General features: G+C 36.7%; 1 protein-coding gene across 2 annotated transcripts in view; it reads left to right on the forward strand.

Moving 5' to 3' along the window:
- Positions 1-16,552, forward strand: part of ARID4B (AT-rich interaction domain 4B) — a 97,312-nt gene extending 80,760 nt beyond the window's left edge. For both annotated transcript variants that reach the window (XM_064509240.1, XM_064509241.1), the window contains 7 exons: positions 1,041-1,125; positions 2,012-2,204; positions 4,578-5,789; positions 8,158-8,271; positions 11,129-11,344; positions 13,601-13,747; positions 14,776-16,552. In XM_064509240.1, the coding sequence (XP_064365310.1) occupies positions 1,041-1,125; positions 2,012-2,204; positions 4,578-5,789; positions 8,158-8,271; positions 11,129-11,344; positions 13,601-13,747; positions 14,776-14,906 (2,098 nt within the window). In that variant the 3' untranslated portion in view covers positions 14,907-16,552. The remainder of the gene's footprint in view (positions 1-1,040; positions 1,126-2,011; positions 2,205-4,577; positions 5,790-8,157; positions 8,272-11,128; positions 11,345-13,600; positions 13,748-14,775) is intronic.

Below are 16,552 nucleotides of genomic sequence, written 5' to 3' on the forward strand. Positions count from 1 at the left end.
AGATCTTGGCTTAAAGTGTAAAAGAAAACAAGTTGGAAGCTTACAGTTTTTCATGAATAATCCTTTTAATTTATCCATTAGTATTATAAATACAATTGGCAGTGGCTGTAAAGAAACTGAATTGGGACTATATCAGCAGTTACTGTGTATTAAAGTTGTGGTGCCTTAAGTCCACCTGGAAGGTTAGCATGGTCATGAGTGCATTATTCAGTTCCCTTTTGTACTAGCTCTTTTTTAAACTTTTTTTTCCATGATTATGTAGTGAGCTCACAATTTATATGTGGTTGTACACTGAAGCACCAGTTAATATATGCTTATTTTTAACAGACTTGCTTCTTATTCAGACAGTTGTTTGAATTCACAGTTGAAACAGAACAGCAGATTATGCTTATAAAAAGGTTGATTCTTGAGTTTTTCAGAAATGCACGGTGAAATTAGTAAGTACAGTTCCATAGCTAAAGGATAGTCTTACTAAGAATATATGCAACTGTGGAAGATAAGACAGGTGATGTATGATGAAAATTAGTGATGCAAGATGAAAAATTAATTGAAAATGAATTGAAAAGCGACCATTTCCCAAAGTGTTAGTGACTCAAAAGATCACTTTACAGACAGTCGATCAGGAAAGAGTTTCTTTCTGGTTAAATAGTCACATTTTATGTAGCTGTAAAAATTTGTTTTACTGATCAGTTTTTAAAGTGTGTGTACAAAATATACCTCTTAGAGATCCATACAGAATTATCTTTCTGGTAGTCTGTTTTATCTGTGTACATGGATTTCATGTTGTTTGATCCAGACTGACAAGAGTCAAAGCTGGTATTTTGTAACAGTCGGTTAAGAAAACTGTCATATATCTAAGCATATGAAGAACTGAACGTTAGCTGTAACTCTACATGCTGAAAAGTATAATAATGACTTTATTTAACTTCCAATCTTGTTTTTGTATGTTTAATACTTTTGAATTCACTGTTAATTTTCTTCCATGGTATTTTAAATGTTTGCTTAAAAACTTTAACCGTGTACAAATTTGTTGCTTTTAGGTATGATGAATGGATAAAGGCAGACAAGATAGTGAGACCAGCTGATAAAAATGTGCCAAAAATTAAGCATCGAAAGAAAATAAAGGTAGTTTCTCTTCTCCTCCCCTCCCCCCTAGTCAACTTTGATTTAATTTATTCTTATATACTTTCCCCACATGCACTTCTAGCCTGATAGACCTCTGAACACATGACAATAAAAATGACCGCCTCTTAGCCTTTTAAAACTGAACAAGCTGTTTTTAGCATGGTTTTGTTCTTTTACTTTTTGGGGGGAAAAAGCTTTTTTTTCCTCCTGCCTATATATCTCATGAGATTTAAGTATGTACTAGCAGGAAGCAAACTACAAGGCTCCACTTCAGCAGCAGTGGTAGCAGCCAACTGCTGTCAGCAGCTTTTGTGAGCTCCCTCTGCTGATTCTGAAGAACGAACCAATGACTAATCCATGTATATGTGATATATATATATATATATATTTTTTTTTTTTTTTAATTCCCTTCATCCCCTTTCTTTTAAAAGTCTTTTTTAAAAAAGCCTGATATTTAGGGTCAGATTATGATGCATGCTTTGGGCAGCAGGATTCAAGGAGGCTTTTCTTGCTCCTGCCTGCGATGCCAGAGCTCTCCCCCGCGTGCCGTGGAGCCTCCGGGGTGCCAGGCGGGCGTTCCGGAACCCCCGGCCAGCCCCTGGGATACGGTGTCACAGACCTTGTCCTGCCCGTTGCCACTCTGCCTTCACTCCTAGGGTGCTGGCAGTCTTCCCTTTCAGATCTGTAGTAGTGTTGAGGTAATTCCCCTCTTCGGTGTAAGAACCTCAGCATTGCCCCGGAAAGCCATTTGTGGACTCTCGAGTAAAGAAGAAAGCTTTTCTTTTCAGATTTGATGATGAGGGTAACTATTGCTGTTGCTTAATTGTAATCCATGTTAATTTGTATGCTCAAATGACAAGGGCTTTTAATCTTTTCTTTAATGTAGAATAAAACTGACAAAGAGAAGGAAGAGAAGTATTCTCCTAAAAACTGTAAATTGCGACGTTTGTCAAAACCACCCTTTCACACCAGCATGTCACCAGAGACTGGCTCCAAACTTGATAGCACTGAAGCCAAAAATTCTGAACAAGCTCCAGTTAAATCTATAGAAACTACTTCTACCCTTAATGGGCTACGAGGTATTGTATATAAACTTATTGTATATAAACTTTTATTGTATATAAACTTTACGAATAGCCTTTAACCAGTGGTGAATGTCAATGTAGAGCAGCTGATGCAGGTGTACAATTGTAAGCTTTTGAATCTGGCTGTGCATCTGTTTCATTGTATTACATCATCTTCAGAAACCTTGTATATATACTCTTATCCTTATATATAAGTAGTATTTACATTTTCTGAAAATAGGTATTGTAGATTCAGAGTATGCTATTAAAAATATATTTTTCTTATAGTTACATTTTCATGTTGCTGCCATGGCTTTTTTTGGTGCCCAGCAAGGCATTTTTGCTGTTATTTCTAAATTTTGAATTTTTCATCTATGTGACTTTTGTAATCTGATGAAGCCATCTTTGTTATAAATAATGAAACTAATAAAGCTAGGTTTCCTGTCTTTGATGTATATGATGTAGTCTGAGTAACCACCAATTTTTGTGAAAGTTGTATGAACTTAGTCTTCCAGACATTTATTTAAACTTGGCCAGTGGGTTCTAAACTTCTGGGTGAAAGAACAGTCAACATAATCTCTTAAGCTTCATTTTCTTAGGAAATCAGAAACTAACAAAATACTTGGTGGTGATGATAATGACATTATTGCTCTAATTAATCTGTCGTTAACTTCTGATTACAAAAGCAATTTGACATATACTCTCTAATGTTTTGGAAAGCTAAATGTTTTCCGTGTTACACAATTAGTTGCCAGAAATGCTTTTAACTGTGTGCCATTCTTGTATATTTTTAAGTCTATACATGTTCATGCTGTTGATTTGAAACCATATTTTCTCTCCCTCTCTCTCTCTTTTTCTTTCTCTCTTTTTTTAATAAAATATGAAAGACTATTTTTGTATCCCCCGCCCTCTTCCCCTGCTCCCCCTCCAATTTTAGAGCTGTTTGCTCAAAACTTTTTAAAGGTCTTTTTCCTACACTGGAATGATTAATGCTATTGTATGTTATATAAACTTTCTTTTTAAAGGTCACAGTAAAATAAATAGGTGAGGGAAAACTAATAGACCTGAGTTTTGGTTACACTTTCTTAATGTGGAGTTCTTGGTTTTCATTTCAAATGGCATATTTTGATACCTTCTTTATTATATAGTAGTGTAGTTATGGTGCTCTAAGCTTATGAGAAAGAGAAGTGTTGGAAGCCCATTTTAATGACAGACTTCTTGGAACTTTAGGCCATAATAGGTAGCATGATTCTTTAGTTTAAAAAGAAAAACATACACTGAAAGAGGCATGCAAAATTTGCTTTCTGATTGAGTCTTAGAGTAGAAATCCAGATTTTGCCTATCTTAAAGAAACAATGACCAAGAACACCTGAGGCAGAATTTTTCTGTCCTGTACCTCTCACTTACCTATTAGCATGCTCTTCTGTAAGTTTGTTCACTTCAGTAGACTTTTTAAAAAAAGCTAATTTAACTTTGATCATGTCAGTTGAAAGTTTTGCCTTTCTTCTCTCCCATTAGTTATGTTACCATCTTAAAGGAGGTGGTAAGTTTTGGTGAGGAATTGAGAATGAGAGCTAGGAAGTGGCACGAAGGGTGTTAAACTGGCTACACCACCAAAAATGGCATATAAAGTGCTTCTCACTGCTCCTTGTATCCATTTCTTTTCCCATTGGATGGGCCTGCTGTTGATTCTTTCTCCATCATATCTCTGTTCTTCTTCTCTCAGTTCCTTTGTTCCTGACCTTGATTTTTCTTACTGTAATCTACACTCTTATTATTCATATATATCTCAAAGTGCCTTTGTTTATTACTTCGTTTTTTCAAGGCTGGTCACCAGGCTGGTAGTCTTTGCACTATCGCGTGTTGCTTTTTTTAATTTATTTTTCTGTCCTTTTATGTTGTGGATTCTTTAGTGAAATTAATGTCTTAGTCTGTGTTTTGAGCTTTGGAGAAGGGACAAATAATACTTGTATGTTGTAAACTCATAAGAAACATTAAGAGTTTTTATATTGAACACTTCTTTCAATTTATGTTTTGGCTTCTGTTATGAAGAAAGTTCTTATTTGTATGGACTAATAATAAATGTCACTTAGATTAAAAACTATTGTTTCTTGGGAAACTCCTTGGAAGAATTTCCTAGAGATGTGCTTTATAATACTGAGTTTCCAAACTCAGTGACACTACTCCGAATTTAGCTATTATACCTTTTAATAGAATGAAAAATACCTTTTGAAGCCTTTATAGGATGCATTTTAAAAAATACATATCCTACTAGAAAGCCCAGTAGCGTTGGTTCATATCTTTGCAGTTTCCTTTAGCTGTTTTTTTGTATTGTTTTGATTCTGGTTACAAGCAAACTTTTTTTTTTTTGGATTTATTTTTAACTAGCTTCTGAAAGTTCTGATGATAGTGAGCAGGAAGATGACCAAAGTGCCCAGAATGTACATGCTGATGGCAAAGAAGAATCTCAAGATGAAGCTATGAGCCAAGATAAAAATGAGCTCTGTCTGAAAGAAGAACAGAACAATTCATCCCTCGCGGAGGAAACTAAAGCACTGACAGATGTAGCATTGCCCAAGTCAGGATCCAAGTCTCCAGAAAGATTGCGAAAAGAGCTGGAAGAATTATCTGAAGATACTGACTCTGATGGAGAAGATGAAACCACAAAGAAGAGAAAGGAGGTAAAAAAGGAAATAGTTGATAAAACAGCAAAACCACAGGTAAAACGTGGTAAACGAAGATACTGTGTTGCAGAGGAATCTTTAAAGACTATGTCACCTAACAGAAAGGATGAAAAGTCCAAAAGCAAAGACTCCCTTAGTTTAGAAAACAGCAGTAACAGCTCCTCAGATGAAGATGAGGAGGACAAATCTAAACTGAAAATCACTCCCGCTAAAAAGTACAATGGATTAGAGGAGAAAAGGAAGTCTTTACGGACAAGTACTTTCTACTCAGGATTTTCTGAAGTAGCAGAGAAAAGGATAAAACTTCTAAATAACTCTGATGAAAGACTTCAGAATACCAGAGCTAAGGATCGAAAAGATGTTTGGTCAAGTATTCAGGGACAATGGCCGAAGAAAACGCTGAAGGAACTGTTCTCGGATTCTGACACTGAAGCTGCCGCTTCCCCTCCACATGCTGCTCCTGAGGACACTGGAGCAGAGGAGCAGCTTCAGACTCTTCCAGAAGAAGATGTATCTTTGCCTAGCTCTGAACTTGAAAAACCTTTACCAGCTAGTGTAGACGTTAAACCTGTTGAGGAGAAACCAACTGAAATGGGTGAAAAGAAAGTTGAATTTCCAAGCAGCGGGAGTAATTCAGTGCTAAATACTCCTCCTACAACACCTGAATCACCTTCATCTGTAACTGTAACAGAAACCAGTAGACATCAATCCAGTGTCACTGTCTCTGAGATGTTGCCACCAAATCAAGAAGAGATACGAAGCATTAAAAGTGAAACCGATAGCACAATAGAGGTGGATAGTGTTGCAGGGGAACTGCAAGACCTCCAGTCTGAGGGAAATATTTCTCCAACAGGTTTTGATGCCAGCGTCAGCTCCAGTAGCAGTAATCAGCCAGAGCCAGAGCATACTGAAAAAGGTAAAGGAAATGGGGAAGCAGAACTGTTTTCAGCCTAGACCTAGCTCTCATTTACTGTGTTGCTGATGTATTTGCATTCTGTTATAATTACACTGCTGACAAGTTAGTTAATACCATTGGAAGTAGTAGCCTGCTGTCCACTTTAAATCTGTGGAAACAGCATAATCATCAAGTAAATAAAATATAATCTTCTAGGAAGTTTTCTGTGGCCATTTGCTAAGAATTCTAGTGCTTTTAATGAGGAATAAATCATACAAGAATAAAGTTTATACTGGAAATGACAACGAAAGACCAAAGCAAGCTGTAATGCATTGTACAGGGAATGCATTGTAGTAGGCTGCATACGCTTTTCTTAGTAACATTTTGATTCTCTCTATGCTGATGATTTGGAAAAATGAAGTGCCAATTATTGCTTCCTTACGCAGCAATTTCAAACTGCTTTCTAGATCTGGCTACCTCGTATCAGTTTTAAGAAACATGCTGATTTTTTTTGTAGGACTCTTTCTATTAATGTTGAAGGAAAAGTTTGCTGTTTATGTTCATAATTCGCAGGAATTTGATCACAGGTTTTATGACTAAACTAAATAACTGAGGAAAACCTGTGTTTCACAACTTAATACTATTTCTATCTAAAGATTTAGGTACTTTCTTTTGAATTTCTGAATCTGTTGATCTGCGTTGCTTTTGCCATTATAGATTACCATCTTGAGATTTCACTAAATTATTTGTAAATATTTCCTGTAGGTCATGCTTATAATTCAATATATGCTGTGGAAATCAAAGTTCAAACCATTTTAAGTCTGAAAAATAGATAGGATTAGAGGCTGGGAGTGTCTTTACCCCTTCTTCCCCACCCTGCTCAACTCACAAATGGGTTTTCACCTTCAGATATGTTTTTGTAGGTTGTTTTTGAAGGTCCCATCTTGGGAACTCTGGAGTAGAGGGACTAATAAGGGCTCAGTCCTGCCAGCATTTGTGTGTGTGTGACATCGATGGACTGGCTGCTCTTTATTGGTTTGCAAGGCTGGGTCCAAAAAACTTCTGTGAGATTCTCTGGCTGTTGTATAGTCCCATTAAAAGCACAGCTACTTTTACCATGTTGATCTGCCTAGAAAATTATTAATCCAAAAGAAGAAAGTATATGTCTGAATGTAATCCTGAGATGATAAAAGTGATTTCTTCATCTCAACAGATTTCAGTTCTCTTGAGGAGAAAAATAGTTAACTGAATTTTCTCAATCAAAGTACCCTTAAGGTGTGTTACCCTCATCATTCTGTTTTTGCTGCATTCTTTCAAAAGAACAGTTCAATGTTTTTGCTTAAAAGGAGGAGAGAGTTTGCAGGAGAGGTGGGAGTTGTAGCCCTCAATAAGTAAGCCTGTACTGCTTTCTCCGATTTACGGATGGGCAGGTGTAGAACTTAATATGTTTTAGTTTTTGTCTGAAAGGAAGTTACTGCCACCTGAAATCAACAAGTTTGATTTTTTTCCTTAAGTTGTTTTTATGCTGTTAATAGAACAATATTGGTCTTGCATGTATTAGATTTTTAACTTCCTCTCATTTTGTCAGCATTCTGCCTCTTTTAGAAAACTGGATGAGCCTACTGTTTCTTAATTTACATGGTCTTGTTACAGGCGTCATTTTCATCTGTAAATCAGGAGGTTGTGAGAGTGTAAATTTGAGTGATCCCTGTTTAGAAACTACTAGATTTTTTTTTTTCTTCTTCTACTCTTTGTATGGGAAAGAGTAGAAGAGTAATCCTCCTCTTCTACTTTTCCCCTTGTTACAAAAACCAATAGACTCCCCCCCCCCTTTTTTGTTAAATAGATGATTGTTGACTTATTTTTTTATCATTATCCCGGTTCTACGTTTTTTTTGACATTCAATTAATATAATGACTGATAAGAAATGACAGCTTGGGGGGGGGGGAGGGGGCTTCTTTCACAGCTTCCAAGTGTGGCAAAGGCTTTATTTCCAACATTGAGTTCTAATGATTCCTTAAATTTTTCAAATAAATGTATTCTAATTTAATTTACAGTATAAAATATATTAAAAAGAACCCGTGTGTTGCTGGAGAAATTCTGATGATGCATATGAGAAAGTTATTTGCGAATACCTTATGTATGCACTTCAACCAACAAATTGTCTGCTTTTGATCCTGCACCTCTTCTTGCCAGTATAAATAGAAAATTGAACCCTGTTAAGGATACATAGGAACAGTTGCATTGTTGTCTACAAACTTAAGCTCTGAGGGTTTGTGGGTTTTTTTTTTTTTTTTTTTTTTTTTGAGACTTCATGGTTGAGAGAGACACACAAGTGCAAGTATTTGTGTTTGTTTGTTTATGTGTTCTTTCTTTCTTTCAATTACAGTCTGTACAGGCCAAAAAAGACTTAAAGATGCTCAGGGAGGAGGTGGCTCTGCAAAAAAGCAGAAAAGAAGCCACAAAGCTTCTTCTGTGAACAACAAAAAGAAGAGTAAAACTAGTAAGTACAGCAACTTAATGTGAAATAACATGTATGAAAGTATTATTTAATTTGTTGAAGATGTAGTCTGGAAATAAATGTATTAGGACAAATATTCTGAGCAGGAAGTTCTTCATGCTGTTTAGATGAATAAGCTATTTTTAGTGAATGCCAGAGTATTTTTAAATGTTGTCTTGTGTTATTTCTGGGCCTGTTTCTAAGAAATACTGAATATTTTGTAATTCAGGAAGACTAAGAGGAGTGCACATTTCATGCTTAGTATGACTGGGACTCTTGTTACCACAGGGAAAAAGACAAGAATCTGACATCATGGTCACATGTTTAAGAGGGGAGACTGGAATGTTGCTCAAACTGCACTTCATGTGTTCTGCAACATGAGATTTTTAGAGGATGATCTCTTCCAGTAGCAGATACATAGAGCCATTCTGGAATTATTTATCTTCTTTCTCTATCATTTGTTACATCTTGAGTAAATAATGCATGCTTTTGCAGCTTTTTTGTTAAATTACCTTGTAGAAGCTAATTGGAATAGGAACTGTGGTACTAGGGAAGAGAGGCTTGGTAAAAGCAGAGATATGTAAGATGAGAGAGACACGTGCACACATGTATTTAGGAGACAGCAGGGTCAATTACTGCCTCTTCTCACTATTAATGTTAACAAGAAATGTCAGGGGACAATCAGCCAGGATAGCTGTAAAAAGAAATTGAAGTAAGGATTGAAAATGCACACTGTCTCTTTATCAGCTTTTACTAAAATTCTGCCCCTTCTGATCTGGTATTTGCTTTCACTGCACCCATACTTCATGTACTTCATGTTCAGTGAACCCCTCTCCACATTCTCTCATCATCTTTTCATTCCATTTCACTGATCTCCTCCTAACAAAATCCTTCCTCCTTCCCTCACCCCAATAATTAAAGTAACAAAACAAACTGTATTTGCAGAACTAATGCACCCTTTTTAGCTTTATCATTGCTCCCTTTGATTTTGTGGATTTATCTTTTTTTTTTTTTTTTTTTTTTTTTTTTTTTTTTTTTTTTTTTTTCCCCAGCCCATATCTTTGTCAGGATATAAACACTTCAGGACTTTCTTGTACTGTGTGCAGCGTTTGGCATATATGGACTCTCTTTTTGTTAGGCTTTAAGCACTGCGGTAATATAGACAATAAATAGATGAAAGAAAACGTGTAATCAGTTGTGAGCAAAAAAACGGTTTTTGCAAAATTCAGGTGTATCAGTTAAAGCCATTTGTCGCAGCTTCAGCTTTTGTCTTTGTGTTAAGACAGCAGACAACTGCAGCTCTGTGACCAGCAAGGTTACTTTCTACAACATGTATCTTGGTGTTCTTCCTTGCTAAAAGAACTTGTTTAGCAGCTTCTCTGGTGTAGGTAACTGGATCGTAAAGAACAGAGCCAAAAGGGACTGTCCGGGTCCATGTCGTCAGTGCCTAGGGCATGTACAACTAATGAGCAAGTTTCTCTTAAAAGTTTGTCGAACACATATTTAAAAACAATGCTAATGACGGAGATTCTGTAACTTCTCTAGGCATTTTCATCCAGTGCTTCACTAGACCTATGCTGAATTATTACCTCTCCCTCCACCCCAGTTCTGTTTTTGTAAGGCTAAACAACCTTGATCCTTTTGATCGTTCATGATAAATCATGTCTTTTAGAGTGATTATTTTGTTACTTTCCTTTGGACAGTTTAATTAGAAACTTGTATTCAATTCAGCCTGTTGCTTTATAATAAAGGTGATTTAGTGTGAGCTGAAGTTCTTTGGTTTTGGGTAAGCTGGAGATGTTCTTCTGCAGATGAAAGCAGAATTTATACATTGCATCTGAGGACTTTTTTTGTAGATGATGTTGTATAAACTTCACCTCATTACTAGTCACCTTAGCACTGAAGACATAAAGTAACTAAAGATGACCTAGAAAAAGGTCAGTTGATTACTCTCACTTTTATCTTACGCATGGCCTAAGAGAGTACAAGAAAAAGTTCATCTATAACTGTAACCTTTAAAACTGCAGCACAGGTAGAAGTTTGTATATGCTCAATGGTATTTCTTTCTCTTGTTTATCTTTGTGTTTTATATTGATTTCTAATAAAGCAATAAAACTTGCTAACTGTTTTAGGAAAAAAAATAAGCATAGCCTCATAAGCAAGAACTATCCATAAATGCATGGATAACATTTGTACCTACATTGTCACATTAAACAGCCTCTTTGTGTTGTTTTCTAACACAGAAGGCATCTTCATGAATATGGTTCTAAAGGACTGTATGTGGCACTATTGAACAGTTCTGAGAGTAGAACGTACCTTCCCTATACAGACCTTGGGTAGTCAGATCTTATTCAGGAATCTTCATAAGTGTGTTTTTTTTTTTTTTTTTTTCCTCCTCTCTCTCACATATATTAATGCATACTTTCAGCAGTATACCTACAAATACTCATAATAGGTTGCAGAGCCCCTGACAAGTAATGGAGCCGCAGTATGGTCCTATTACCCACTTTCTAGCTCTAGGATTTAGATTCCTATGGGCCCACTTCATAGTTATGAATCTACCTGCACAGCAACCAACTGGACAGTGTTATCAGTGCAAGGTTTCCCTTTCACAGCATGCTGGAATTAGAGAAGCCTCATTGTATGGCTGCCTATTTTGTGGTCCTGTCTTTGAGCTCTAAAGAGGCAAAGGGCCACGTGCCAAGTTTCTGTGTCAGGGTAAATTATATCATTTTCGGTTAAAAGGGTTTCAGTCAAACTCCTTTTATTTGAAAATCAGTGCAGGGGCAGCTTCTGATGAACTTTGATTTGGGGGAGAGGGTTGGTTGTTTTATAATAGTGCATTTTCTTGTTTCTTCAGCAAACAGCAGTGATAGTGAAGAACTATCCGCTGGTGAAAGCGTGTCCAAGTCTCAGCCAGCAAAATCAGTTTCAAGTGGCATGAAATCTCACCCAACCAAATCACCTGCAAGAATACAATCTCCAGGAAAATGTGGGAAAAATGGAGAGAAGGAGTCTGATCTCAAAGAACAGAATAATCGTTTGCCCAAAGTTTACAAATGGAGTTTTCAAATGTGTAAGTATTGTCTTCAGAACAAGCCCAGAGTGATCCTAGAGTAACATATAAGAAGGTTTTTGGGGTTTTGTTTAGCTTGTTCTTTTTCCTCCCTAGAATTATTCTGTCATGAGTTTGCTTAGTTTTGTGATAAATCCAGTGGTGATGGTGTGTGAGTGGGTGTGGATTTTCTAGTTCTGTGGGGTTTTTTGTTTTTGTTTGCAATTGCAGTGCAGGTAACTGCCTTTATCCCACTCCTTTGATTCTGGCTTTCAATTAAGCTCCTGTGCAGACTTGCCATTCTTGGCATCCTGTGCTGACTTGCTGTTCTGGCATGAATGTTATCCACTAGACACATTTCTTGTGTTGATATGTTCTTGCTATTTTACTCTTGCTTCTCTAGTTATTGCTCAGACATTTATGGGATTGATTTGTAATGTTTTTTTCCCTTTTATTTTGCCTTACTGAACCAGGACACATTTACTATTTGTAGTAATTAAATCTTTCAGTGTGTGGGGGTGTCAATCAGAGCTATAGGTACACATTTGGCTAGCTGTGAGCATAGTGTTGAAAGGATCATGAATTCATCTATCTGAAAAGCAGTTCAGTAGCTTATTAGTGCCTCAGTGATACTAATGTAACTTCTTCCTTGCCTTTATATGTGCATGTGTCTGTGCTATTGCACAGTTATATGCAGTGGAGAAGAGACGAGTATGACAAGATATTAGATGAATATGACTCCTGAATATAACAATAAGCAAGCAGTTCAAAATAATTATTTAAAAAGAAAAACTTGCTGTTTGTCCCTGTCTCTCTTCCAGTTTCCAGGAGTCTAATTGCCTGGTCCGCAATACATCATTCTCCTCATATTTTAGTATCAACTGTGAATGCATGCATGAGTTGCTTTCTCTTTGCTTTTAAAGGTCAAATTATAACTGTGTGAAGTGACTGATATGAATTACTTATTAAAACAATCCATAATATCTCATTCAGTGTTCACAGATGACCTTAGTATATGTCAAGTCTCTGCAGTTTGCAGAGCACTATGCTAGTGGGAATTTGGGCAGAAGGAGCTCTCTTCTGCTTCCTGTCCCAGACAGCATGAAGGCTGTTGTCCCTCCCATAGCCTGGGGACAGGAAAGGGCTGGCACAGTATGTTGTGCAGACACCCATGCTAAATCTTTTGTCAGCAGTGTTGTTTCACATCCAAGGATTCTCCACTTAGTGGCTCTGTTTCTTCCTGTGATGAAGGAATATGACCCTAGATTTTTTCCACAGCCATGAATCTGCATGTTTTTCCACCTTAAAACTATTTTTCTCCTTGTCCTTCCTCACAATCAAATTACATTCTGCTTTTTTTCAGGACTGTGTAATGTAAGGGGTCTTTATTGTCCTTTGGCTCACTGGCTGTTCCCCTGCTCAACTCACCACTCACTGGCCTTTTAGGATTCATTGGGCAGATGTCCTGTATAACAGCAAAAAGAGCTCTTGCTCCTTTCTCTCTACCTCTGCTACATTGCACATGCTAAATCTGTTTGGCAGAAAACAAATTGGACTTCAGTGCTATTTAACACATTTCCTGCTTTTGCAGGGAGCTAGGACATTTGCAATGCCTTTGAGCTCTCCTCATCTTCCCATGCTCTGGTACAGTTGGCTTTGGGGCCTATGTTTTGGTTTTAGTTTCATCTATAGGCTGATGAAGTGCATTCTGTGGTCCCCAGAGGAGAGGGGATGTGTGGGGAATGGGCCGGGGGAATTGCGTTAAGCTGCTTTGATCCTATCTGCTTATACCTTGTGGCCCATACGCCATTTGATTTAGATTAGAACCGCCCCACAGCTATCCAAATTCCTGTTGTAACTTGCTTGTTTTTTACTACAGAATTACTAAGGCAAGACTGAACTTCCTGGTGTACTAGGCCAGATCAAGCTATAGCAAGGAGTCAAACACTAACAGGCTTAAAGTTTTTTTGGGGGCCACTGTGTTCCCACCAGTTGTGTTGGTTTCCCCTGCAGTGGGGAGGGGAATGTACATGTCTGTCTTCCTTTCCCCATCCCCTTAAATTGTCTGTGGTGGTATCATTTGAAGAACAAAATTCCTGGTGATAAACAGAGTTCGTGGGAATAAACAGCAGGTGATGTTGCTGCGTTTGTTGGATTTGTTGTCTACTACTTTGAAGTTCATCACTAGGATTTGAGCACTTTCCATGTCATTAAAACTCAGAGCTTTTCTTAGAAACACTGCAATGCAACAATTAACAGGTATTGTTTAACTTGCAGCTGACTTGGAAAATTTGACAAGTGCCGAGCGCATAACAGTTCTTCAAGAAAAATTGCAGGAAATCAGGAAACACTACCTGTCCTTAAAATCTGAGGTGGCTTCCATTGATCGAAGAAGAAAGCGCTTAAAGAAAAAGGAACGGGAAAGTAAGTGCTGGGAGCTACATTTTACTTTCAGAAGGCTAAATCACGTGTCGTCATGGCTGGTGTTAATGAGGTTTGGAGAATTTTGGGAAAGATGTGTGCCATTTGGAGTCCTTTTAAAAACAGAAAAAGTTGTATACACACCTTTTATGATCTTAAAAAGGTATAGTTCAGGTATCCAGTGACTTCTAATTAATCCTATACAAGGAAAAAAAGCAAGCAATGTTTTTTCTGTTTTTTGTTTGTTTTTGTTTTTCTGCTTAGGCAGAGCTACTTTATATAGAAAAGTTTAATAAATTTTTCTAAGCAGTGAATGATGTATCAAAGACATGAATATCTTCTTTCTTTTTTCCAAGTTTTATTATAATTTACTATAGTATTGCTTGTGTATCTAGTTAATGCTCTTCTATTAACATAAGTGCTTTACTTCATGAATCTAAGGGAGACCATCAAACCATTTCCCTGAAGTTGCTTTACTTAATGCTGTAGGCAATATTCTAGTGTGCCTGCTTCTAATAGCATTGAAAGGATTATTCTCTCCACGTCTTGCTTTATGTGTGCATTTAACAGTACACTGATCCTAAGAGACTGAAACAGGCTGGGCATAATAATTTTTTTTTGTGCCTGCAGTTAATAGTGGGAACTGCAGTTCCTTCATAGTTCCCAGAGCAAGTCGTACGTGTAGATTCAATACTGGGGCAGGATCTACCTATGCTTGTTTCTGCTGGAAAGAAAGGGAACTGCTGGCAATGCTGGTGGCTCAAGAATGAGCCCTGGCATGCTCTGGCAAGGTTCTTGATCAGCAAACCAGGGCTACAAGGTGCACCGTCATGTTGTCTTAGATACAGCCCAAATTATCTTTCAAAGTATTTCCCATGAAAGCTAGGGAAAGGAGGCTTTTTAAAAAATTTTTAAATATCAGGTGTTAGTTACTGGAGTCACTACATACTAATCCTTGTTCTTAGCTAGGAAAACATTTTTTGCTTTATTTTGTAGATTTTTAAAATGTATATTTTCTTCTTCCCATGCAGGTGCTGCTGCTACTTCATCATCGTCTTCATCACCTTCCTCTAGTTCCATTACAGCCGCGGTTATGTTAACTTTAGCAGAACCATCTATGTCAAGCTCATCACAAAATGGAATGTCAGTTGAGTGCAGGTGACAGCAGGACTTGCCAAAGCACTTTGCACTTAATGGCTGCTGAGGGCCACCTTTTTCTTTCTTTTTTTTTTTTTTAATACTGCACAGTGGCACAAAATTCAGACAAGCACTATTTTGTATTTAAAGTTGTTTCTTGACAAGCTAACTTTGCACTTAAGTGCACTTTTATGAAGAAAAAGTACAACAAACTGCTTTTCCTCAAGCAATAATTGTTTCCAACTTGTCTGGGAATTGTAAGTCTAGTGACTCGAAGGCCTTCCACTGTGGCAAATGGAGGCTGTTCACTGCCTGTAGAGACAGTACAGTAAGCATACAGCTATTGGGTTGGCCTAATTAAATGTGGTAAGGCTTACTGTACATGTATTCCCTGGTATTTTGTTAAAGCTGGAACATTTGATATTTTTCCATTTATTTATGACAAATATTGAACCTATTTTCATTTGTACAAGCTAATTGTTTTTTAACTGCTAAGTCACCTGACAGTGGCTTTAATTGTATAAGTCAAGCACATGTATTCAATTCAAAACCTGCAGTTAGTAGGATGTTTGACATCAGTCCTGATAACCAAATATGAGGATTCCTTTAAAAAAAGACTGACTAATGTTTACAGGTTTGAATTAGGCTTAAATAGGTTACTCTGGGTTTTAATAACCCATTAATTGGAATGAAACTACTGTACTTTGCCATTTTTCTATAAATCAGTATTTTTTTTTAATTTTGATAAAATACATTATGAAAAAGGAAGAAAATGGCTAACAAACTGTATTAAATCTTAAACAATGTATAAAGATTGTATTTAGCCAGTTTAAAGTGTATATTTATTCATAATGGATTATAACAGTTATATTTTTGTGTTTTCTTGTAAATGTTTCTTTTCCCTTAAAGCAACAAATATTTCATTTGTAATGCTTATTTTATTATGAGCTTCAATTGACAGGACTTCAAGGAGGAGTAAAGTGTGCGGTTATAATTTGTGGTTGCTGATATGAACACTGCCACAAAAGGATAGTTGTTTTTAAATAAATAGCTAGCTGAGTGGTAGACATTTAATTTTTTTAAATGCCTTGTACAAATTCCAAAACCAACTCCGAACTGTTTTCACTTGTATTGATTTTATGTTGTATGAATCCCAAGCTCTCTCTCCTGTTAATTATATACCTTTGTAAGACATTTGTATATTGCGGAAGTGTTCATTCAAGCTATTTAATACCTGGCACTGTTAATACACAGTACTTTATTGTACAGATTGTTTTACTGTTTTAATTGTAGTTCTGTGTACTTCTTTTGGCTGGGAAAATAGGGGCTGGCATGTTTTTTGTTTTCTGGCAATACAACGTGTAAGAATTCAAAGCATTTTGTTTGTAGATGCTAGTGTCAGAATCCTTTACATTTGACTTTTCTAAGAAAAGCATTTTCAGTCTTCGTAGTGTGTGCTTAAGGTTAACTGATTTTATTGAAAATGGTTTCAGAGTATTCAGAATTGTACAGGACTGTAAAAATTTGTTGACAAACATTGAAGGAAAAGCTTATAGAAAAAAGCTATAAAATATATATTAGGTTCTGCAGAAAATGGAGAATTATGTAATATATTGTACAAATGTAAGCAAAGGCCTCTGAAATAAAATGCCATAGTTTGTGAATCCCTGA

This window comes from Dromaius novaehollandiae, chromosome 3 (assembly GCF_036370855.1).
Source record: "Dromaius novaehollandiae isolate bDroNov1 chromosome 3, bDroNov1.hap1, whole genome shotgun sequence".
In the NCBI taxonomy this organism is placed as follows: domain Eukaryota; kingdom Metazoa; phylum Chordata; class Aves; order Casuariiformes; family Dromaiidae; genus Dromaius; species Dromaius novaehollandiae.